This window comes from Battus philenor, unplaced genomic scaffold, assembly GCF_028537555.1.
Source record: "Battus philenor isolate CCGP_79_NKW_IND1 unplaced genomic scaffold, ilBatPhil1.0.hap1 SCAF_18, whole genome shotgun sequence".
Taxonomy (NCBI): Eukaryota; Metazoa; Arthropoda; class Insecta; order Lepidoptera; family Papilionidae; genus Battus; species Battus philenor.
In genome coordinates, this window is record NW_027181680.1 from 1,350,143 (window position 1) to 1,377,420 (window position 27,278).

Here is a 27,278-nt window from a genome sequence, read left to right on the forward strand (position 1 = left end):
TTTGGATCAGTATGAGTGGATGGAAAGGTGGGCGTTAAATTTATTCCTTGTTTCTTGTTGGGCTTTTGTGGTGAAATTGAAGTCATCATGTCAGCCGTAAGACGCCCACAGCTGGATATAGGTTACTAAACAATTCCAATAGGACCAGTTGGAAGTGACCTTCATCCAGTGTCTTACTTCATTGTCTCTTGGTCTGATAGAAATGTTATGATGATGTAATACTAGAATACATAGAAATTTGTATGTGTCAAGGTTTTGGAAGTAATAGCAGGCAGTGGTGGTCAGAGTGGCGATTTTTGAAGGCCCAATCTTGCAGCAGGCGTCTATTGGCTGACATAATGATGGTGACCATAATAACCTCCTTCGACTTAAAGCTGTAAATAAAAGGAATACTGATCGTAAAAGAGCACAAAGAGAATTCAGTCGAGTTTGTGTGATGATGATGATTTGTGTGTGGGAGTGTGTGTGTGTATGTTTTTAAAAGCACAGGCAAGTGCAACACGGAGTCGGTGGTAAGGAGTCGTCGTGGTAGACGACGACCTGATGAACGTCGGTGTCGGCCGGTGGCCGCGTGCGGTCGGCTCAAAGGTGCACGGGTCACCGGCGGGAACGTTGGCTGCGACGCGAGGGGCGGCGCGAGGAGTGCGTGGGGGACGTGAGGGTCGCGGGGGGCGGCGGGTGGCGCAGGCAGGCCAGGTACGCTAGCGCGAACAGCGCGTACGGCGCCAGCACGGCGGCCGCCAGCCGAGCCCGCTGGGGAGCGCCGGACGCTTCGCGCGAGAATCACTTCTCCTCGTCCTCGTCGCGGAACAGGTAAGTCGACCTGTGCGCCAAACATTACGCTATCATTACACAACTGTCCGTAGCAAGGTAGACAGACTACCTTGATAAGGTAATCATAAAAACCTACCAACCTATCATATTGGAGATCTATATACGAAGTCTACATTCAGTAGTGGACATTCTGCGACTGAAATGTCAATAGAATTGGCCTATTATTATTTTTAATACTTAGATCTTGTTAGAACGGTGAGTAGGTGCCCATTTGTCATGAGAATCAGCAAACCTCCTTACAGTCCCCTGCGATGTAACCCTCAAGACATTTCGGATGGGTTTTCATACTCGTCCATCGCTCCTTCTGTTCTTAGTGCTATGTGGTCTGTTCACCGTCCAACTTCAACTTGCTAATCCGCTGGGCTGGGCACATCTGTTACTATTTAGATCTCGAAGAGAAATCACAGAGCATGTGAGTTTGCCAGTTGCCAATGCCAAAAATAAGAAAGTTATTGCACTGATGACCAATTTTACATTAACACATATAATTTAAACAAAGTCAAAGTTACACAAAAACTGCTGAGTCAGCATAAAAGTGAGTGGAAATGTTAAGAGAAAACTCACCAGTAAGCGAGGTTGAAGAGGGCGAAGACCAGCGGGAAGGTGATACGGGAGATGACGTCTATCCGCTTGGAGCGCGTGGGGAACTTGGACATCCAGAGGCGGCAGCAGTTCTTGCGCTTGCTGCTGATGTGGATTTCGCACTGACGGATCTTCGAGTCGACCACGCCGCCGCGCATCAGCGGTTTCTGTCGGTTGCAGACCAGTCAGGGAAGACGGATCCAGTACACTCTGAGCGTACGTGGTCACTGCCAGAGGACGCTCGCAGATCCACCGTAAATATCTATCTCTTTCTATCATTTAAGACGGAACCAGTACACTCTGAGCGTACATGGTCACTACCAGAGCACGCTCGCTGATCCATCGCAAATATCTATCTCTTTCTATCATCTAAGACGGACGCAGTGCATGTTCCTACTACCAGACAACTAACGCTTCTCTATTTCAGTTATCTCTCTATCTGCCTCTCTTTCTATCAGTGTCTCTTTTACTTAAATACTTTAGAACTAACTTTATTATTTACTTTTGTTTCAAAACATCCATGTAACCTATTCGGTATAGTAAAACTCTCTCACTCGGTCAATCGCAAATATCTACCTGTCTCTTTCAGCTCAGATAGGTCTGCTGAGTTCACATGGCTACTACCAGAGAAATCACATTGGTCCACAACTATCTCTCTCTAACTTCAATATTTTTAGAACTTATTTCATTATTAAAATGTGCTCAAAAATATCCAAATGACTACTCCATTGCAATATTCTACTGTCTATTTATAATGTTATCATAATTATCCTTATGCGATTCTAACTAGGATACATCTGAACATATTGCAATAGTCAAAAGTACATTTATAATACCCATCATATATTTTTTCTACCTTCATTATTTGCATTCGTATTTAACTGCAACATTAAGCCTAGTATTTGGAAAAAATATATTTAATCTGTGTGCTCACGAAAACTATTTATAATCTGTATTCAAATTCAACATATGATATTACATCTGTCACTGATGTCAAGATGATCCGCTCGGATGTTGCAAGTTGTGCAATCTCCTGTCATTTACATTGTTTGAAATTATTAGCACGCAAGTTTTTGAAAATTTCGTTTAAATCTAGTAATAGAAGTCTTTTGTACATTATCTAGGATATAATTTCCTATTAATTGCGCATAAAAAATTAACTAACTTCAATTTACTTCTAGTATATACCTATATATCATACTTTATATAAAAATAGGTAGTTTTGTAGAAATAAAATATATTTCGACTTACGTATTGATATGTTACAGGTGATATTTTAATTTCTTTTTTTTTCTCTTAAAAAAAACTGAACGAAATTATAATTAAAAATAAGTAATTCGTTAAACAAAAACGTATGAAAGTTCCAAAAGAATTATTACGTATAATGTATTTGTAGGAGCCACATGACGTCATCAACGGCGCATCGAAAAGGGGAATCCCACAGAAATATAATTCTTTATATACAACGTGCGAAAGAGATCGCGCTACAATGTTTCTCGACTTGTGATTGGCCCTCTATTTTTATTGGTGGAACAATGTTTTGACAGTTTTAAATCGGTATAAATATTGGCTAATCATGATGAATATACACCACTCATTACACTATACACCTACACGGTTGTAGTTCTCCGCGTGTGGACGTCTTCGTCGTAACTGAGGTACGATCCCCAGCGTAAAATTTTTAGTCCGAGGACCTCTGTTTCCACGGGCTCGGTTTCGATGAAGCTGCACAAAGCCTAGACCAGCTAGCAGCACATCAATTACATCAAATAGAAAATAGAAAATAGCAATGAATATACACACTTCTAATTCGGACTTCATTTTGTTATTACCTCGAAGACCTATCGGCCCTAGGAAAACCACAGATAATAAAAGATATCATAACATTAATTGTCGTCACTTTTAACACGTTCACTGCGGCTTGAGGTCGATTCAGCCTCATGGTAGACTTTGCACTGGTGCGGCGCGTAAAACTCGTGTTTTCTCTCTAGTGCGGCGGCTGTTTACACTCAACCGTATGAGGTATGACAAAGACAAATATAGCTTTCTTTATGTCTGCGAAGCATTGACTCAATATTGTAAAAAAAATGATTGCAACATGAGGCAGAAAAGGCCTCAACCGCACTACTAGGAAGTTCAGCTTGAGTCTGATTCGACCTCAGCCGCACCAGCTGAAAGTTCTTCAAAATTGGGCCCGCAGTGAACGTGTTAAGCATATCTCTATAACAATGAAACTTTAAAACCCACTATCTACTACACAACAACCATCTAATTTAAATTGAAATAAATCGAGCAATGTATATACACTGCAAAATAATCTACTACATGCGTGTCGTTAGAACAAAATCGTTTCAAAGTAAATACAGCATGATTGATTATAAGCATAAAAGTTTTTAAAATGGTGAATGTATAACTCATTTGTCAGCATAAAACTTACATTAGATCTATTTCTAAACACCATTTATTGTGTAATCACTGTGAAGTATGTTACATTAATTTTTCTCTTTGAATCCATATTCTCATTCTATAATAATTTCATCACCGTTTTAGTCCATTTCACTGCAAGGTATAGGCCTCCCCAAAAAATATCTATGGGATATCCCCCATAGATATTTTTTGGGGAGACCATAATCATAATAACCATAATCGCCACGCTTGGTTGGTGTATTAATAATTGTAGTGTGGTTCTTTGTACTGTACTTCTCTGTGAGCAGGTTTGAATTACATAAAATTCAATTGAAATCGCAAGTCTCTGAACTCTACTGATGGGCAAAATTTGTTACATCGATTGACATTTTTTTATTTAAATTCGACAGACCGGTAACTTCTAGCAGTAAAAAGTCTACATATTCAGATATTATACAATAAATCATTTTAATATTTAGTAATCTGAATTTTAAAAACGCTTTTTACCACTATATTATCATTACGTGATTTATTATTTCTGAAATCATAAGTTACTTGGATGGGGTGTACCGTACATCAATTGTTAGTAAATAAGCTATACATTCACTTATTTAAAACTTCAAAAATTATAATCAATCATCCTGTATGTTTTTGAGTAAAAGTAACTAATTATATAATGTATATATAATAAAATAATAGCAGTTATTTTCAAAATACCCTCAAAGAGACAGACTATGCTAAGCGAAAGTCAAGTAAATCCTACGGCATCAAGCGGTCTAAGGGAAGTCAAGCTGAGGGTGAGGGTCAGTAGCGAGCTCACCATAGCAAAGGTCGCATTGCTATCCGTATCCAGGAGGTCCGACGCCGCATCCATGCTGGCAGCTGCCTCCATCTCCCGTCGAGTCTTCTTCAAGTTCTCCCGGTGCATGTCAGAACGGGAGGCGTAGTTCACCAGCGCGAACTCCAGCAATGCCCCGAAGACAAAGGTCAGACACACACCAGTCCAGACATCGATGGCTTTGGTGTAGGAGACAGGAGGCAAAGATGCGTTGATACCGGACGACTGCGTGGCCATGGTGAGAAGCGTTGTCACACCTGGACAAAAAATAAACATTTATTCGACTCTCGATATTTAATGGAATCAGGCGTTATTTTGCGGAAGTCCATCCTAAGTAGGACTCACTCTGTGTTTGGCACTAATCGGTGTAACATAACTCCTGAAGATCACCCCTCCGGTGAAACACGTGTTGAGTGATTTAACGGTGACAGTTGTGTAATTCGCATCATTTGCCGCATGCGTATTTATCAGCGGGCTGGCGGGCGGTGCACTTTGTTGCACGACTACCACTGCATGTGCGGAAGTGGCTAAATATTTGTCCTTTATACTTACTTTCTTACCCGACTCTCAGTTCTGCGTAAAGGCATTTGGAGACCTTTTTTTAAGGCAGCGAAGCTCCTAATATCTTGGTATATATTACAATATACTAATGAACTGAACATTTTATTATTGGACCAAACTGTCGCTTCTGCCCAAATAGCATTTGCAGATTCCCGTGTTTGAAGTGGCGGTGTTCAGAGAGTGTCTGCCCTAAGGTCTCTATTAAATTAGGGAGGCTCGAGGGATCGTAGAGAAGCCTCGGCTTGGGCAGCTACATACTACTATTTCAACAGATTCGAAAGCTTTGGAGTTCTAACATAGCTTAAGCGACGCGCCATAACTTATAAGATGTTTATTTAAATATTACTATTATGTACACAAAAGTGTAACACAATACAGAGGATGGTACATGCTTGACCTATTCACTCTTGTCTTCAAGACTCCTATGTTATAACTATCTGGAAACAATGACGAAGGTAGGTTCTTCCACTTCTTGGCTGGTTGGACTATAAAAGTATTGGCAAAATGGTAATAGCAAACCGGTATGGATGTCATGAACCCGTTCGTGTTTATGTCCGATGGAAAGAAGGAGATGGAGAATTATTTCGTGTAATTCCGCTTGAAACCTCCCCAAATGCAGATGTTCTAAACTTAGATGATGGAGCCATCTGCATTTGTCACCTTACAGTGGTAATGTATGGGTGATAATCCTTTACATCTTATTAAATATTTCACCAGTCAAATCAGAGTTTAATAGAATCAGGCGTTACCTCGCGGAAGTCCATCCTTAGTAAGAAAAGGACCAATATTTAGCCACTTCCGCACATACAGTGGTAGTCGTGCAATAAAGTGCACCGCCCGCCAGCCTGCTGATAAATGCGTATGCGGCAAACAACGCTTATCACACAACCGCCACCGCCAAATTACTCAACACGTGTTTCACCTCTCCACGGGGCATCTTCAGGAGTTATGTACATAACAATATACATGTGCGGAAGTGGCTAAATCAGAGTTGTCATAAAATTATATTAATCACAATGTCGACTAACCCAGAGAAACCCTGGCAGGAACGGCACCCTGGTCCAACCAGAAGGACACCCACGACACGATCACCAGCATGCAGCATGGTATGTATATCTGGATCAAGTAGTAACTGAACTCCCGTTTGAACAACAGATCCACTTTCAAGCAGCTGTATTCACCTGGAAATTGTATTTTTATTTAATAACAATATTTTTAAACGCACACGTAACGAGAGAATTTAAATTAAATTAAAAATTTTCGAACTCCAGCGAAAGAAGTGAGGGGATGCATGGAAGGGTAATTGGAGGAAAGAATTGAAAGACATTGAGAATGACGACAGATGGGTATGGAAATCAATCAAAATTATTTTAAAAATTATGAAGTAAATAAAGATCCTATACACTCAACATAGGGGTTGAACGAGAGACTCCAAAACACGGTGCCAAATAAGATAAAAAAACACATCTGGATAAGTATGAAATGGTAACCTTAATACTTTAATTTAAAAAAATGTGTTTTTATTCATTATTATTGTAGTGTTTAATTATAATTGTATCATGTGCAATAATTATACTATTAAATTTAATTTAAAATATGAGATAAAATATACAGTCCCACGATGATTTATTTCTTCAGGATCTGTTTCTCATTGCTTTCCAAATTTCATTTGCTGATTCCACAGGTTTTAGGTGGCAGGGTGCTGAAGTCGCATAGCCTGTCTCTTTGAAGGTAGCGAGGCACAAAGGCATACAGAGGAACTTTGGCATACGCCACTACATACTACACACTACATTTCACAGGACTGAATGGCCGCTGACTGATCCAAGGTCGCTTGAGCTGACGCTCCATGGAGTAACCTTGATCAAGAACCCTCGCGAGTCAACCTCGGTTTGGAGGGCATCTGAAACGTACTTGGTTGGAACGACGGCATCGACAACGCGGAAGTTCTGCTGCTCCGTCGCGGCCTACAACGCGATACGTAGCATGGAGGTGGATGCGGTCTTGGTCCAGCTCTTCACGTGGCACGAGGGGTTCTCTGAGTACCTTCATAGGTTTAAGCTCAGGGAGGACCCCTCGTGCTTCTGTGAACCGGGCGTGGACCAGACAGCAATCCACCTGGTAGTAGAATGTCCCGCATTTGGAGAGCTCCAATATGAGACCGAATACCGGCTAGGCAAAAAGATAGAGGAGGAGACACTTGCCTCCATTATAATGGAAAAGGATGGAAGAGAGTGCGTCCTCAAATTCTTTAGGAAAGTTGCACAATACGCAATAGACAGGAACAAAACATAGGTGGATAAAACATTGTAAAGTTATTAAAATAGATTCATTGATACTAAAAAAAAATTGGAAAATAAATCCGTGATAAAATTGATGTATACGAGAAAATAATTAAACCAATTAAAACTGTGACAATGTAATAGAAATGGATAACTGAAGTGTTTGAGGATGTACGAAAAAAATGGAATGATTGAGAAAGGAAGATGGAATTGTAGAATGATAGAAGGAGGAAAAAAGATATTGTGTACTATGAAAGACGAGAACGAAAATAAAAATTCTAGTGAAAAAAATAAATATTAAGGAATACAAAACCCTGTTCCCAATTAAATAGGGGGTGGAAGGTGAGGTCCCCAATAGCGGGGGCCATATAAAACAAAAAAAAGAAACTTGCTTGGTTCGTTGCTTTTGCCTGGCGTTGGCGGACGAAGTGATAGAAAAAACTCCAGCAACGTTTCTCTCTAATATGATCTAGGGTTGATGTCCCCTATGATATAAGATCGAATGAAGACACCTTTAAGAAATCACTAACCTGTATTGGTTTTACTGTTACAGTAATCAGTCAAGAACTTCTCCAGGGTGAAACGTGGCAGGTGTAAGTTCTTCACCACCTGCACTGGATCTCCCTCCTTCCACAGGAACACCAGGTCATCAGTTGTCCACCCATCTGTGATATTTATTTGGACGTGTATATGAAACGAATGAAATAATCTGTTGGATATTTATTAATGTATTATATTTAAAATAAATACTACTACATAGTTATTAATAAATATAATGATAATAATAATAATTTTTAATTTAACATCCGAAATTACAATTAAAAACCTCAAAGAGAAATGTTGTTCAGGGGTTGTTTAATATGTTTAAAAAGGTTGTTCAGGGGCTGAACAACCTTTTTAAACATCGGGTCGATTTAGATTAAAAATAACATAACTCTATTTACATTAGAATAAAGAAAAATAAAAAAATTAAAATTAAAATTTGCAAATCTAACAGTCACGTACAAATTGTTTCGGTTTAGTATGTACTACAATTTATATATATTCAATTTTATGACTATAGATGGGGAAAATCGATAAAATAAATTAAAATTTTAAAATGCTCGGCGGGTCTCATCAAAGTGATAAACGGACCACGGGTTGCTTACCCCTGCTCCACAATAAACAGCTTTCTTCGTACAGTGAATTAGTTTGATATAGCATTTGGGATTGGGACATAACTTCGAAATGGCCGCGTATATTAAAACCCTTTATTCAGAATATGAATCTATGATTTAGTAATTTTATTTCATAAATGACTGCTACCGATACCGCTGTACCGCGCTATAGGTATGCGCGGACAGGGGGAGTATCGGCCACTACTTTCCGTCTGTTCGCCGTCAACGCTCGCGGTGGCGATATTTGTCTTATTTTCTCGACTTCTACCTTCCCACGCTTTATAGGCGCGGTACAGCGATCTCGGTAGCACTGCAAATCGTAAATCTCAGTCTTTTATCACTCAGTTTTTTAATGGTTTATTACTTCGTTTCAGACAATAACCAGTGTAAAATCTTGTAATAGTGCGTAGTAACTGCTAATCTGTGTTTCTAAAATTACGAATCTAATTTAAAAATACAACAACTATGCATCGTTTCACGTATCTAAAATAATCGTATAGCATTCCGCAATTGCGGTATAATCTCTTGAATTATTACGAATCCAAGGCGATATCTGTTTGTTCGAATTGAAATAAAAAAAAAGAATACGCACGAGAACGTGTTATGTAAACAAACAATTTTTAACTCACTAGAACAGATAATCAACCGTTTTTCTATTTCAGCTTTGTTTAAATAATGGCGGGAAAAATAATCTGTCAACTTTTGCCACAGATAAATTATTTTTGTAAGTTATAATTATATTACTTTTTTTGGTGTTATTTAAATTAGGAACACGTCGTTGTCATTCAGCCACACCAATATTATTCATTTTAAAATTTGACAAAATTCGCAACTTTTTTTATTCTGAAATATTTACTTGCACTGATCAATATTTAGTGTATATTACATTTGAAGTAGCACCCTCTGTATAATAATTATATAACTGTGGTGATGATGATATATCCCCCCTTAGTATACATAGCTGACGAAATCATCACGATATATATATATATATATATATATATATATATATATATTTAATCGCTTTTATACAAAATATGTGAAGGAGGTCTAAGCCGGGCAGACACAACGATATATATTATAAGTATGTTATATATAAAATAATATATTTTAATGAAATTCATATACGTAAGGCTTTATTACATATTATGTTATATATTATCAACCAATTTTACATTAGCATTTACATCTTTATTATTTATACATTATACAGAGTGAACAGGTACAGGTTTAAAGGCTTTAAAGGGGTGATTGTATGTGTGATGAATGCATACTTGAGGATCACGGTAAGTATGAAGTGATTCTGTTCTTGTGAAGAATTAATTATCACTACTTAACGTTCGATGGAATCCAGGACTAATCTACCATGATTCATCATCGTCATCATCGTCATCATCTGACATTATAGACGCCCTCTGTGAACCATAGGCATCACACAAAGATCCCAATGATGAAAGGTCTTACCCTGCCCGTATCTAGCGACTTTCGCAACCTAACATCTGCTATTATTGATAAAAAAGAAATCTGTGATAAGTATAATTACAGCTGGCCATCCTCAGGGAACAGGTCTGCTTGTCCAATGGGTACAGCTTCAGGTTCATTGGGCAGGAGAGAGTGAGAGAGATCCGGATGCTGTATAAGACGTTTCCGTTGGGGAAGATGCGGATGTACACGTTTGGCATGATGATGTTGTGGAAGTGGCCCTCCTTCTCGTTAGAGAAGAATAGATCCGGCATCCATACCCTGTTGGCTTCCGTCAGGGTCAGGTACTTGAGACGACCTGGTGACAAAGAGTCAATTGAAGTTATCATTCAAGTAAAGAACGCAAGAAGAGACTAATTTAATAGAAAATAATCAAATTAAGTTCACAATAATGATGATCATCATCAGGTCAGCTGATAGACGTCTACTGCAAGACACTGGCCTCTCCGAATGTAGCCGCCATCAGTAGTCAGAATTCCCGTGACCTCAACTATATCGCCGGTCTACCTGGTGGAGGGTCTACCTGGTGGAGGGTTTACCTGGTGGAGGATCTACCTGGTGGAGGGTCTACCCGTGAAGGGTCTACCTGGTGGAAGGTCTACCTGGTGGAGGGTCTACCTGGTGGAGGGTCTACCTGCCACGTCTACCTGCCACGTCTACCTGCCACGTCTACCGGCTAGTAGTCGCCACTCTAGTACCCTTCAGCCCCATCACTAGAGCACTTCAGAACTTCTTTTCTTTATTTCTCCTCATTTCTAATGGTATTCTACAGCTTAAAATATAGTCTACGTGGATTCCTAAGTCGTCCTGTCTGCCATATCTTTAATACAGTGGTTAAAGTAATAATTTATAAACTCAAGATCAACAATACTTGTTATTGTTGATCATAATCATATTACACGAGTCCTGATATGAAAATGGCTCGCAACGAACTGAAGTTACAAATCGAATTTTGGAAAGAGACAATCGGATAATTTCGGCTTCGTAGAGCATTATCTCTGTCCCACGCTACCTATGTGACGTTATACCAGTCGTGCGACGGAGACAACGCTTTATGAAGCCGAAATTATCCGTTTGTCTCTTTTCAAAATTCGATGTGCAATATTTATCGCCGGGTACTGACTGTAGTTTTCTTTTTGTGGACACAAATGTTCTTTATTCAAAATCAAGATTAATTTATTTATTTTTAAATTGACAAGCCAATAGTAAAATACATTAGTTTACATTAATCTAATGTAACATTGTATAAAATTAAAAATGTCTGCCTATTGTAGACGGTTTGGTCATAATTATGCAAGATCGTATAAAACAGACAAATATGTCTTTAAAAAATAACAATTCATGTTAATTTAATTATACATAAAATTTTATACTCTCATTACAATTTTATAAAATCAAATCATTTAAGAAAAGTGTTTAATCATTACAGAAACCATTAATCGTGTCCCCAAATATCTATATTGGATATTTCGGCATTAAATTGACGTAAAAGGAAGGATAAAGATCGTCTGTCCACATTGTGAGTGGGCGCCCAACGCTGCACTTGCCGGTTCGGGTTTTTCACTCCTTAATGCCCAAGCCATCTGTTCTAAGTTGTGGTCTGCTCATTGGCACATAGTAAAAACAAACTTTCGTTTCAAGTTTTTTTTTTTAAATTAATGTAATCATGATCATCTAAGGCAGTTACTCCCAAAGTGGTCTATAACGGCCCCTAGGGTCTATGACAACCTGTAAGGGGTCTACGTCAGCGAAAAAAATTTCGGGGTCCATGAAATGAAAATGGGGGTCTACGATAGTGGATCTTAACACATACACTTATAGTACCTATTTACTTAACAGATACATTTATTTTGAGTAGTATTAATTTAAATTCAATTAATAAATGTATAAATTAACATGTGTTTTACTTTAAGTTTTTAACACTAAACTTCACTACAGTTAGAAATTTACAGGAACTCAATATCAGGTAAGTGGGGGGTCTACCCAACACGGGAAAAACATGGCAAGGGGTCTACGACACAAAAAAGTTTGGGGAACTCTGATCTAAGGCCATTGCAGTGCATACGCCGCCCCCAAAAATCTGATCACATCCAGTTTTTTTTTTTATGAGAATCTATGTTCCATAGACATTAGCGTTCGTGCCTTTGTTTTACATTCCAGAACATTCTTTTTTGCTCACGTTTTTTCTTGTTACAGTGTTTCTTTTGATCTATTTTAACAACGCCCTAACAATGTATAGTTTTTATAATTACGTTTCGTGCGACTACTTCCTCATAACTACTCCATATTGACATCCTCAGGTTGTGTGCCAGTACCTGTGCGGCGGTTGCCGTGTTCACCACATCGAACCTTGCGATCGTATCTTGAGTCTCGTCCGTGCAGTACACGCACGTGTGTGACGTGATATCGCTACCACCGCACGATGGACACTGTTATACAGGGTCTAGTGTTTTACAGACAACGGTGACCGTCTCACTCTTTAACCACTGAGCCTGGAGCATCCATTGTCTTTTACTATGCTCTTCATGTCAATATAGGAAATCATTTTGTGTAATTAATTACTCTTGAAAATACATTTTTATTTTTTGTTTCTATTTAATTATCATAAAAAATTAGTTTGAAATAAGACTTACCTCCCAAATTGTTAAACTTTAACCTCTCATCTAACCACTGCTCCCTGAACGTTAACTGTACAGAGTATTCCTGAAAACATTGTGATCATTGTAAATTATTATCTATGGTTCTCATGCACGTATACCAAATTTCACATCGATATTATTATAAAAAAAAATTATCGATTTAAAATTTGGTAACGTTTCATCACTACTGTCAATATTTCAATTCTACTTTATATCGATATCGAATCGGTTCTCATTTAAGATGCTTTACTATTTAATTTAAATTCTAAAAGCAATAAATGAATAATTTAGTTCATATAAATATTGCCATAATAGGCATTGTGACGTATGAAATTATTTAATATTTATTAATCCGATTTACGATTTTAAAAAAATCGATTTAAAAATCGAAATTCACATATTCGATGTTTAAATATTGAATTGTCGTACGATTTATCTACAGATAAAGTAAAGCTTAATTCTAACATCTATAAGTAATGGTGTCGAAGGTTCAGCGGATGTAATCAATTGTATTGTTGGCATCAAGTGTAATATAGGGCGGATCCCTCGACATCAGCAGAGCAAGTCAAATGAATTATTTTAACACAGAGAGAACAAGCTTCGCTACTGGTCAAGTCGATATCTCGATGAACGTGTGTCAAGTTAGCTTTTGGCGGGAAAATTGACAGTTAGTATTTTTTTTTTAATTTACTGTTGATCGTAGACCTAAAGCGTACAGCATACATCACAGATAATATTATTATATCAGGCATGGCCAAACTTCTTGATAGTTCGAACCATTTTTTAAAATTTGAAATTTATCGCACGGAACATTATTCTATTTACAAAAATAACATTAATTGAAATCGTATAAATAAAAAATTATGTATTGATAAAAAAGTTAAAGTTTTTAATCTTCATCAATTAAATTAAAATGTTAACTCATTTGTTGTATTTCTCTTGACATTTTTTAAAATTTGATGATATTTCTTGTACGTAATTTAAAAAAAAACTTTTTGGAACGATTTTTTTTTAAATATAATCATACATAAATAAAAAGAGGACTAGGTTACATTTATCCGGAGCCACAAATAATCCTCCAAAGAGTCCGCATGCTGGCCATCCCTGATATAAATTTTTTCAATTTACATTGTAACATGTCAGTTATAACAAAGATAAGATGTACATTTATTTATAAAAATTTATTTTGAATTAATAAACAATGAAGTAGCATTGTTTAATGTAATAATAATTTCGATAGATCATCAAATAGAAAGACTAAGATGGATGCCGACAGGTTCATTATCGAAACGATCCCGTTTATTTGGAACGCAGCCAAAAGTGTTTTCAATTTACATCTGGATAATATAATAGAGTGGAAATTGACTACCGGAATACAAATCGATATCGAATACGCGTTAAAATATTTATAAATTTTCCAAAAGCCAGCTTCGATTCGAGATATCGTTTGAAAAAAAATAATCGATTAAGCGCAACCATGCTATGGCGGTGCATTCCCGTCACCGAGTGGTGCAAGCTGAAGTCCACAACTCACCGTATCGCATTCGTCGGTGGAATGCTTGGGGTACCTTCATGCAGGCATCCGGTACAACTAGGGCTACAATTAGCATCAGGGCGAGGATCACATATTGCGGTCCCGTGGCCACCCACCAAGAAGCACGAAGCCGAGTGCGGACGCAGTTAGTTTCCCCGATATTTATACACAACACAAATTCACGTGAACAAGACAATATAGACAACGTTCATACAGTCGACGTACACGACCAAAATAGTTTTTATAATTCTTTCAACTAAAACAAAATTATAAACTCCTCACGAAATCAATGCGTGAAAAAGAAAAGCATGATCGAGAAATAAATCAAAATACGGAAAATAAAATATAAACATGAGATGATGTGGGTGCGGGCCGCATGTGCCCCGTGAATCTCGTACAACCCCGTGACCCCGTGCGCCTACGCAATTAAGCGTGCTACCGATCATTTCCCGGACGGTATACATGGTCAACTTGACCATAGCTGAACTAATTCAAATTTCGAACATTTCCAATTGAACTATCATTATGCAATAACCGAAGCCGCAGGTGAATTTCGTGTCATCTACATATACCAGTAATCCATCAGGTGTTTTTACAAGGGACGGTCGCCGTTACACTCTTCCCCATAATAAATAAACATAAAAATAATTTAGAAAAATAAAAAAGTTATAAATAAACATAAACCAAAATTCATTAAAATCATAATACTAAAACGATTATAAATTGTCCAATTATTATGACAAAATAATATTTTTATTTACAAATAAAATAAAAATTATTATTCGGAGGCCGCGGCACCGCACCGCAAAATAAACCACTTTATTTAAATTTTCAATTTAAAAGTGGAAGGGGGAATGGACGTTAAGTTTATACGTGATAAATAAAAAGGAACACAAAAAAAGTAAAACAAAATAATAAAAACAACATAAATGAAAATAATAAAATTTGTAATCACAAACACATTTACGTTAGCTTGAAAATATTTAGCAGTGCAAATGTTGCCAGATATCCACTTCATATTAATGTCCAATTTTATTATAAACAAAGTTTCAAACGTGGCAAAACATCAAAACACACGGAGGGTAATGGGGGAGCACAGGTTACTTTGGTTTATAATAAAAATGTCATCGGGGTACATCTTGTTTCATTATAGCAACTCACCATTTTGTAATCATCTATTTTGCTGATGGATCGTAGAAACATGTTGACGCGGACTAACGTTGGCGCATCGCCTTAGAAAAAAACAATATCATAATTACAGAACGGCTCTCACATCTAAACGACCTAACTAAATTCCAGTCTAACTCTAAACTAGTATCCTACCGGAAATACGGTACGCATATTGATGAGTTAATGTCAGATGCCATTACTTCAGATGAAATGAACCGAGCAATTGAGATAAATACGATTGTCTAGATTCATAAAACCAAAAGCGAGGTACAAAAAACCATTCCCATTTCACTATCGGAAGCCCCTTTGGATCGTTATAAAAAGCAGGCACTCTAAAAGAAAGGAAAATTAATTTATATTCGAGCGTAAGAAGTAAAATTAAAAAAGAAAAAAAAGACTATCATAGATTATTCGAGAAGTGTATGCATAACAGTTAATTTTCAAATTTTCGAGTCCGCCATCTTTGATTCCGGGCGTCAAATAACCACATTCAAATGAAGCGCGATACTAAAAACGATTTTGGTCGCCAACACCAAAGGGAGAAGTAAGAAATTAAAATAGGAAATGAAAATATAAAACGAACATGACATACATAGGGGTAAATCTCTCCGTTGTAAAACAAGGAGGGAATTGCCCATTCATTTGACTTGTTTGAAAACCGCAACCGCTTTTTTTATAGGAGAAGAAAAAAAACCTCATACTGAAACTTAGTCTAAATGCATGGTCCAGTCCGTACATGTTGACTTACCATTGTGACATCATCGATTTTTGATATACTCCTGACAAATATATTCACGCTCACTACCGCCGGCCCATCTAAGTACCAAGCAAAATATATGATTGATATAACAGTACATGGCAACACTAAGCCCTAGCTGAGTATATATACTCTGTGGTACGCGATGTTGATTCTGAAAATAATGATTTGTATACGATCGACTCACCTTCAACCTGAAAATCTTATGTTTATGCATTTACAATTCGTCAGCCGTCATTTGCGGACGTCTCCCAATGAGCGCACACAATAAAATAAATAAAAGAAATACAAATAACTGACGCCGGTCGAAATACTGATGGCAGGGCAAAAGAAAACTAATTTATAATAAAAACAAAGCAGACTACCACTTGGCTTGTTTAAGGAATTTGTGTTAGTGTAGACACTTCAAACTTCATTTATTATCAAACATTAAAATCATGACAGTTGGAAAAATTAACACATATAGAAATCACTTCGTTATGTGCCATTGAATAAGTTAATAAAAACTATTTATTATATTTAGATTTTAAAAATAAATATAAAAAATCTTTATGACTCGAAAGGTATATAAGCTCACGCAAAGGACGTAATTTTTTTAAATGTGAAAAAAAAACAGAAATATTTCACCTCCATGGAAGATTACCTATATAAAACAATTTCGTAGGCCATTTAAAAAAAAAACAAACATATATTTTTAAAAGATTAAATTCCATTCGATTTAATTTATAGATAATTCGTAATCAAAATATATAAAATAAAATAAAAACGGTCCATACTTAACATATACTTAAACATTAGTAACAACTTTTTAAAAAATCTTAATTTTTTTTATTTGTCCTATACGAAGCATTATTCCAAATTTGAATTTTAAATGAAGCATTATACTTCTAAAATAATATTATTTGAAACAATTATATTCGGTTTTAAGTTACATGTACATAAGTCACTTATAAAACTGCGTTCAAAGCCAAAATACCAAATTACTGTCTGTAATGTGATCGAGGATCTAATGTTGCTAGATAATAATCGTAAAAAAATTACACTAATTTCTCGTATTTCGTGGTACAAATTAAAAGGAAAAATCGAGTAATTTTTTTGTAATTAAACATAAATATTCCATGTTATATTTGGTTTATCAACACAGATTATGTCAAATAAAAAAAAAACACAGACTAAATAGCGTGATACGATCGGCTTATCGATTTTTTAATAGCACTGCAACAACTTTTTGCTGACTAATTTGAACGATACAAGGTATTGTTACGTTCGGAACTGTTCGATTAGACGCCATTATATCTTTTAGTCGATTAATTCCATTTAACCTCTAAAATCAAAGCACTGGTAATTAGTTTTTGTACACAAAATGAATATATTTACTTTTATGCGAAAGAAATAAAAATGTTTATAATTGTATTTAAAATAAACTTTTAATATGTTAATGACACATTTAGTGTTCTATTTTTTTTTATTATGACAAAAATGGAAAGGCAATGTAAATCTGTTGACATCCGCACTCGAGCGGTAGAATTTTTTTTTTAAAAACCACCAGGCCGTAACATGTATTCCCGCGGATAACAGATAACTTTTAAGGCGTAAAAAAAACATTTCAATAATTTTACTTTTCGCCACATAAATAACGTTATGTATTACGTCTTAAAAGTTCTAGAATCGCGTAACCGCTTAGGCAAATTAAAAGACAACGGGAGACATATAATTTCCTAGGGGTTTGCTACCTTATTGTATTATATTAACTATAGTGACATATATAACAAAGAGCCACACATAATCGTTAACGCCAATCATAATTTGAAGGTGTATTATAAAAAGTGTAAACTAAAAATCATATAAATTTTGTTTTTCAGCACACAAAAACCTGTACTAGTACATCTTGTCACTAGTGTTAATAATTCTAGCACATGTCAAAGGAGTTTTCGCGCCATCGCATTACGACAGTTCATTTCATGTGTTGCCAGTTGCATGACACAAATTAATAATAATCGATTAATATTGCGAAAAAAAGTTAAAAAATAATGAACTGACGTCGATGATCGCTACTCCTGAAGCCATAAAAATGTCGTCTACCTATCTGAATCGTTTGACTCCTGAGCATGTACTAACCATTTTTATGTCGCTTATGGTGGTAATACTTCTGACGAACAGGTTTATATTTACTACAGCTGGACCATCTGTCGGAACATTTCACAATACCTTACGAACTCAATCAATTTTATTCGATCAAAATTAATTCTGAACGCATACAACACTTTTATATTTAATCTGTTTTAACATTTGGCGGGAAAGTCAATGTCACCGTTTTATAATACTTACTTTCAAATATCCGCAATTTAAGTGCATAATGAAATCAATTAAACTTATCTATCAATTTTAAAAGTTGAGGCATACACGATACTTATAAATTATGAAATATTAATTTATTTTTAAATTATTATTATAGATTAAAAAGAGTTGCATTGCTGATGATTAAGTCAAGTTATTTTATATATTTTTTAAATGCTAAAGAAAAAAATTATAACCTAAATTATTTCGTATTCGAAATTCGAATCTATCAATTCTGAGATGTAATTAAAATCTAGTTATCTATATCTATTACATAATGATCGATAATTTACGCGATTTTTAACACAGAAGTGTTCTCCATAACTAGCCAACACGTTGAATGAACATACAGCGCACTATTTAATTTATTAACATATACATTTATGCTATATTTATTTTGTTGAACATCTATAAAAATTTGCGTAGAGTCTATATCTAAATTATTTTCCAACATTAGAAAAAAATATTATACTGTATTTATAATAAGTACATACGAATAAATGTATGTTATATATATGTATATACTCGTATGTTCATTATATAAGTATAGTTTCACTATTTAAAAAATTGTTCTAATTCATATTTCGAATTTTTTTTATCTTCTTTTACAATGTTTTTTTTTTATAACGCGTTTATAGCATTTTGTATAGAGTAGTCGTATATGCTATTTTTAACACATGTAGCGTAATAATAGTTAAAAATAGCATCTGGTTAGAATAAAGCGGTTTACTTAAACAAATTGTTCCTGACGCCCATGTAGCAATTTCTTACTTAACCTAATAACAGACTTGGGAAGGATGATGACCAGAATAAAAAATAATGGCGGACGGATTTATGACTTCCATATAAATTACATGAATTTTGTAGGTGGGTAACATGGACTCTTTTATATTGGACTAACAAGTAATTTTAAGTAAATACAGAATGAACTAAAAAGGGATTTTCGAATTTCAAAATGTAGTCGGTACATAGTAATTTTTATTATTTATTTAATATTATTTATTGTACACGCTAGGATACATATAAATATATTCATAATAATAAACAAAAAAGTACAATGGGCGGTCTTATCACACGAGGTAATCTCTTACAGACAACCATAATACGGAAAAGGTAGAAGTACAAATAATGGGTAGTTAACGTGTACAAAACATACATATATACTAAGATACATACATATGTATATAGCATATGTATTTATAATAAATAAGGTATAATACATTTTACGTACATAATACAATAATAAATAAAAACATCAAAATGATTTGGATCACACTTGCCTCAGAAATAATAAAGAAACAGAAAAAGAAAGGTCTAGTAAATAGTTCTTAGCTTTTTTAAAAAAAAATAGATAGTGAGTTAGCACGTCTTATATTCAGCGGTAAATCATTCCACAATCGAACGGCCTGCGTGGTAACAGATTTGGCCATAAAGGAAGAAGAATGTGCCGCCATTTTGAATTCCAGATTCTCTGATGATCTCAAAGACCTCTCATGTGTGTCGTGAAGAAATTGAAACCTTCATCTGTGTGAAGAGCGAGTGAGCGGATTGAAAAGAATATTTATGTAACTTTTTCATTCCATTACTGCGTAATTTTGAAGCATGTCACAGGATGCCCTGGTTCCAACAAGATGAGATTATAAACATATTGTTTAATGGAGAAATGATATTGCATTGAAGAGACATTCCGTGGCTTCTCCGGAGACCAGGTGTAATGTTTCACCGAGTTGTAGTACAATTTTGCTGTTTTCGTCTTCGTTATTCGTCGTATTTTGTTTTCGTTATTCGTCGAGTGTAAACGTTAAGATGGTCACACACCATGATGTGATGGTATTTACAATAAAATTTGCATATGTTAACTGTATTTTAAACAAATTTTCAAACAATATTTTTTTCGTAAACTTAGGTTCTCCTGTATATTTTGTAATTAATTATTTTCCAGATAACGCCATTGTTTTTTTTTATTTAAATAAAAAAAACTTCGTGTTTGCCTCAACCTTTGATACATTTTATTATAACTAACATTTTCTGAATCAAATAACAAAATAGCGTTTAGTTATTTTTTAAATAAATAGGTAATTTATAAAAGTGATATTTAAATTATCATCTTCGCATAGCTTAATAAAAAAATCATTTCTTTACCTAAAAATCGTTGTCAAAACACACTTACGATATATTACTTATCTTTTTTATAACATGGCAGAACGCTTGTTAACATGAGAAATCATCAAATAATATATCTTGTGAATAACTTCGATGTATATGCATTACCGTGTGTTAGATTCGTTCACAGATAAAGCATTCCAGTGATTTATTTACAAATAATAGCGGTGATAATTAGCACCGTAGCAGTTAGTGACTATAAAAGCGTTTACTGTATATACAATTAGCGCTGTTATAACGTTATGCTATTTTTAGTAGCATTTAATACTCTGTGCTATGAAATGGCGCTATATTTCCGCCATGATGGATATTTTTTTGATCTTAGATTATTATTTTTCATAATGATATTAGTAACGATATATTTATAAATAAAACGTAATATTTTAGTGTAGATTTGTAGTAATTTTATAACGTTGCTTATTGATAGAATAGTGTGAAATTGTATAAATTTAAATTTAAAATTAAATCTTGTGTGAAGATTAACGACTTACCAGTGCCATTGATTCCGGAGGGCCTGATACGGGCATCGTAGCGGCCCGGACCAAGAATCTGGTCCAGGATCTGCTTCTCTTTCTCCCTGAAGTTTATCTTCGCGTTCATGCATCTGTAGGTAAATATTTTTTTTTAAATCTCAAATATTTTTAATTACGTACGTGTACGTGTATATATACTCGAGTTAATAGATGAGAAAATTTCAAAAATCAATGGTTTCAGAAAAAATAAATATTGTAATGATATTGTATGTCGTATTCCAATAGAAAAAAATCACTTTTCACACTGATCACATGAAAACGGTGTTCAGAAATTGATGTATAAAATTAATTTTGACACTGCAATTTTTATAGGTTATCTGTCATTTTTTTAACAAAAGAAATCGTCATCAAAGGAAGCTTTCGAACAATAATAAAAAAAAACAAAATGCAAAGAATATCGTTATTACAAAATCATGTATTTTAATTTTAAAAAATATACGTTAAAATTATAAATACAAAATAATATTAGACAAACGACAATACGGCTCACGTATGTTTTTAATATAAATTTTTTATTTCTTTTCTTTTTGTCGTAACAAACTAAAACTATTACTATTTACTTTAACTAATACTATTTACTTACTTACAATCACCCTGTATATATTTATTCTTAACAATTAGAATTTAAATTTAGAAACTTTTAAACACCAGCTATAATCTTAAAACTATATGACGTATTTATCATAATAAACTTATCCTTCAAAAATATGACATGTGTAAATTTATTTACGTCTAATACAAACGAAAAGAAAAATACTCTTGCAGTTCATTTGTCTACATTCTTATGCCAAAAGTCAGAATAAATTATTCAACTGTTCCGTATCGCTAAAACATATATATTACTAATAATATATCTGTGATAGTTCCGACATATATATGTCGGTATGACCACGTAAAATATAAAAATTCTTTAAAATTGTTTATAGTAAGGTAGGTATCAAACTGTTCATAAGTAATTGTGAATGTTGAGAAATATTTATAGGTGTTATTCATCATAAATTTTGCCATAGGATGTCCACGGCTGGACATAATTCTTCCTCGTGTAATTCCAATAAAACCAGTTAGGACCGGTTTGGATTCAGGGTCTTCTAACCACTAGAGCAAGGTTTTCTTTCTTTTATTTCACTTTCTATTTCATCCTTCACAACCTCTTCTGTTACGATTTCCTCCCGTCTTTCACAATTTCTATCTACCTTCACGTTCTAATCGTCTACCAGGCATCTCCTTTCTTCTCTCATCTTCGTTCCTAGACCACAGTTTGCTACATTATCAAAGTTTTATTTTAATACCATCTAGCTATTTTACTATCTTTTCTTATTTACTCAATCTATATTGCTTTATTCATGACTAACCTCTGTCCACATTGCTGGTGTCCACACGCTGCACATGCTGGTTCATAATGACCCAAGCCTTAAGCCTGAGCGGGCATCACATCTGCACGCTATTTGCCCTGCCCTCTTCAAATTGTTGGACCATGTCGGTATACTTTTGTTTGTCTATTGACCTCATGCCTGATTCATATTCGTAGAGATATACCAAGAATAACAATTTCCATAGCGCGTTAAACGACTGTGATTTTACCAAGAAGGTTCTAAGTGAGAGAGCACGTTTGGCACACATTGGTCTTAGACCTTCGTCTTTGATACTTAAGGGATATTTAATGGAGTCAAGCGTTACCTTGCGGAAGTCCATCCTAAGTAAGAAAAGGACTAATATTTAGCCACTTCCGCACATGCAGTGGTAGTCGTGCAACAAAGTGCACCGCCCGCCAGCCCGCCGATAAATGCGTATGCGGCAAACAATATGAATCATGCAACCGCCACCGCTAAACCACTCAACGCGTGTTTCACCCCTCCACGGGGCATCTTCAGGAGCTATATTCTCACTTAAGGGATATTTCATTATGGCTCCGTTTTTGGGGTCTCTCTTTCATCTTCTATCATGTGTGGACTTTTGGTAGACTATATACTTAATAATTTTTTCACATGATTGTAATTAATTTCCATCCTCACCTTTCATCCTTCTCAATGCCTTTCATTTTTTCCTACAATTTTCTTTACGATATCTTTCATTTTTTCCATCGCCTTCCATTTTGGTATAATCTTTTGCTCTCTTACACTTGTTCAACAATTTCAAGGGATATTAGGCGTCAAGATGTTTTGTGTCCACCCGAACTTTACTTACTTGGATTCGATGTTTGATTTCTTTCTTAAAGTTAGACTTGTTGACACTCGTTCTCCTATCTAGTAACACAAGGACTCTTTTTCGTACTGTTTCTATTCGTACTCATCTATTTTTCATCACAATATCTATCTTTCATCATCATTCATTGTTCACATTGTCTTTCGTTCTCGTCATTGTTACGTTGTTAGTCGTACATAAGAAGATGCTTCGAAACTGTGTTGTGATCACCATCTTAAGCTAATCCCCTGTCAATTATATCATAACTGATTGTAGTTTCATTAAAACTATTTTGTATTTGATATGAATCTTAAGTACGTTATTGCAGTGGCATAGAGTTCTTTTTTGCACGAGATATTTATTAATATTTTTTGGCGTTGACGGTACCGGCAGTATTCGATAGAAATAAAAATTTCTTTGATGTATTGCGTGACAGATATTCGTCTGCGTTCTTTGCTTTTGAATTTATTAACTATATATTTACCTTTAATAAATCTACGTCAACTAGCTATATAATTATAGCATAAAAAGCTATACTCGTATAGCAATTTGAAATAGCATAGTTACACCACTAAAGTAATTTAAACAGATCAAATAGAAACTGATAAACCTGATTATTTTGTAAAGGATTTTGAAGTAATAATATAACCATAGTCGTAGTAAACTCGATGGAAGGCTAAACAAAAAATTATCACGAAGAACTCGATCGAGTTTCGATGGTAGGGCCTTAATATATGCTGTGCCCTCTCTAGTATAAGGTACAGGCTTGATTCATGAAGTTGTTGACTCGTACTTAAACCAGGGGAAGTCAAACAAAGTAAGTTCAACTTGGAGAAAGAAGTCAATTGCCAAATTCAATTGGACTGGACTGCGTTTGGGAAACAGTGAAATATCCCATCCAATATGCAATCTAATACAGTGCCTGAAGAAGTAAGTTTGCTACAAATGGTGTTACCAGTGGTTTTCGGTATAGAAACGTGGTCTCTTACTCCGAGTCTCATTATATAAGGTTATGCTCTGGATTTGTTGATGAAATCGAATGAGGAGATTCATAGATAAATGAAAGTAACTGACATTGCCCAGCTAATTTACTGGTTGAAGTGACAGTGTGTGTCTTTAGGTTTTGGAGTGAAGACGACAGATCAGCAATCGCAATGAAGGACTTGAACTTTAAGGTAGACATGACCTTATAAAGATAGAAGACGCTGAATGAAGACTGATAAGGGACTATGTCCATTATGGCTGAAAAGATGATGATAAAGATGATGAGTAGCTTTAAACATTTGTTGAAGTGATAAAAAAACTCAACAGATTGTATTGTTAGATCAGGACGCGTCTGGAATGCTCCTAGTATTATTTATTTCCATCGAATTAGATTCCTTACTATATTTACGAACACGAGAGATCGTTACAAAAATAATCCAAATGAAAAATGATATTTATAAATGTATACATTCAGTAATGTAATGATGTATAAATAAATAATATTACAAATATTCGACCATCAAAATAAACACGTCTAAGTCTGTATCTAGACGTAAGTAATTGAAGACGCCATCTTGAAATATTTGACATTCATGTCGCGTGAAAATAAACATGTAAGAGCTATATTTTATTACACTTGTCCGGTATGTGTTCGGTGTGGGTTATTTTGATATATATCATTGCACTATTTTTGCAATAAAAAGCGAAAAAAAAACTTATTACTTGTAATTTTCACGTCGTCGTCATATCGGACGATATATGTCCATTTCAAGACATAGGTGTCTCTAAAAGATCAGTAAGGAGACCGGTGTCATCGACATCTCGTGACTTTAACTATATCATCAGTCTACCTAGTGCGCGATCACCACTCGATGATCTTTTAACACCAGCTATGGTCTGCAAGAGTGATGTGCCTCATCTACTGCCGCCATTTCAAAAGCAAATATTCGAGATACTTCGGTGAACTTTGTTCTTTTGCGAATGACCTCATTTTTAACTCTATCTCTTATCTAAGCTCCGAGAATATTCATCACCATTGTTCTCTGGTTGACTGTTATCTTCTTATAACATCCACCATCTTTAGTTCAACACCGGCATGACACAAATTACCCAAACAATACAATATTTAAGTTTTTATTCCACTTCGTTCTTCTTCAATTCACGGAGGCCTTTTAATCCTAACATCAATAGTTGCCGAATAAATTCAGTATGTCAATCAGAGACTGTCGGCTTTGTCTGATCAATAATTTTATATTATAAACACAAGATAAGTATTTTAAAGTGTATATCCTCATTTAACGTAAATGTAAATTTTTAATATACTAACTGTTGAAATAAACATAAGATAAAGATAAAATCAAATTATCCAATATTGGAACTTTTAGAGGCCTGTTGTAGATCGTCAACTTTTTCAAAATGAATTTTATTTTTGACTCTACTCTGTTTCAAATCGTTATATTTGTGAAGAAGAAGCAGAAAGAAATTCTATTTGACCTTTAATATAAAGATATTGGAATATTCTTAATGAATAATAGGCTAAATACACAAAATATGTATATATATCTGTATATATATATATATATATATATATATATATATATATATTTATATATATATAAATATACATATATATTTGTTGTATGTGTGTATATATATATATATATCATACAACAAAAAATGCAAAACGAAACGACGCAAAGCGAGGTATTGGCGTATATATGTATATATCAAAGTGTTGCCATCTCAGAAAAAAAAGAAAATTTAAAAAAAATTTAAATACTCGAACCCAAAACAACGCAACCTCAAAAAAATCGCAAAACGAAACGGTTTTGGTGTATATATAAATAAACAAATCGTTTTGAAAACGAAAATTATCGTCATGGTCTAGCGGATTACTAAGTTGAAGAGTCAATGAGCAGATAACGCAGAACAGGTGACCGCTGATGCTTCGACCAGGAAGCAGAACCTAAGACCGAAAAGGTGGAAAAATGACCTTTATATAATTTTAATCATGTTTCTTTTTAACATATCTATTTTCCAAAAATACACAAACATGCTGATTGGAGATGACGCCACCTAAAAAGCGACCACACCCGACACATTAAATTCCGCCGAAACATTTGCTTGACTCTCCGGACGACGCGTCGACATAATACAGAGGCATCATGCAAAATATTTCACAGCCATTCGATAGCTAACATATCTCGTCTAAGTCGATGTAAGGTCATATATCACAGACTACGCCAACCATCATCATACTAGATAGAAGTGTTGCTGGAGTTCTTCTTCCACTTCTTCTATCAGCGCTTACGCTTTCCGTTGTGATAATAATTTAGACCAGGTAATAGCAACCGACCAAGTCTTTCTGACCTCTCAGGCGCCATTGAGATGGAATACTAAACGAGTATTATCGATTGTCAGGCCAAGCCATATAAATGGTAACCTACTCCTGCATACCCCTTGTGTCTGATGATTCCATGGAGAAATCTAAGGACTTAGTGGCCTGTTAATCCAGTGAAATTGTAGTAAGTAGCATCCGGAGCCGGGAGATCAGGGTAATCAGGGGAACCCTTCGAGGTTTACTACCTTAAAAGAGGTGTTTTTTTTTTTTTTTTTTTTTTTTTTATATTCGTACCCCTATCTAGTTTGGGACAGGGTCTTTTGTATCAATATAATTTTTCACATTTCTTATTATTTTCTTTCTCTTCTTTCTTTCCTTATAATGTCATTTCTTTCATTCTATTTTCTATCTTTCATTCCACAATTCATCTTTCTTTCTCATTCGCCCTATTCAGCTTTCATTCTTCCCTCTTTTCTTATTAATAATTACATTTTTAT

At 35.0% G+C, this 27,278-nt stretch overlaps 1 protein-coding gene across 1 annotated transcript in view; it reads right to left on the reverse strand.

The window, feature by feature from the left end:
- Positions 1 to 273: 273 nt before the first annotated feature.
- GluClalpha (glycine receptor alpha 1) overlaps positions 274 to 27,278 on the reverse strand; it is a 41,889-nt gene continuing 14,884 nt past the window's right edge. The window contains exons 3-11 of the mRNA XM_068763600.1: positions 21,234 to 21,346; positions 15,477 to 15,547; positions 12,776 to 12,845; positions 10,204 to 10,440; positions 8,034 to 8,168; positions 6,250 to 6,402; positions 4,643 to 4,917; positions 1,399 to 1,583; positions 274 to 823 (exon numbers count right to left, since the gene is read on the reverse strand). Of these exons, the coding sequence (XP_068619701.1) occupies positions 784 to 823; positions 1,399 to 1,583; positions 4,643 to 4,917; positions 6,250 to 6,402; positions 8,034 to 8,168; positions 10,204 to 10,440; positions 12,776 to 12,845; positions 15,477 to 15,547; positions 21,234 to 21,346 (1,279 nt within the window). The 3' untranslated portion in view covers positions 274 to 783. The remainder of the gene's footprint in view (positions 824 to 1,398; positions 1,584 to 4,642; positions 4,918 to 6,249; positions 6,403 to 8,033; positions 8,169 to 10,203; positions 10,441 to 12,775; positions 12,846 to 15,476; positions 15,548 to 21,233; positions 21,347 to 27,278) is intronic.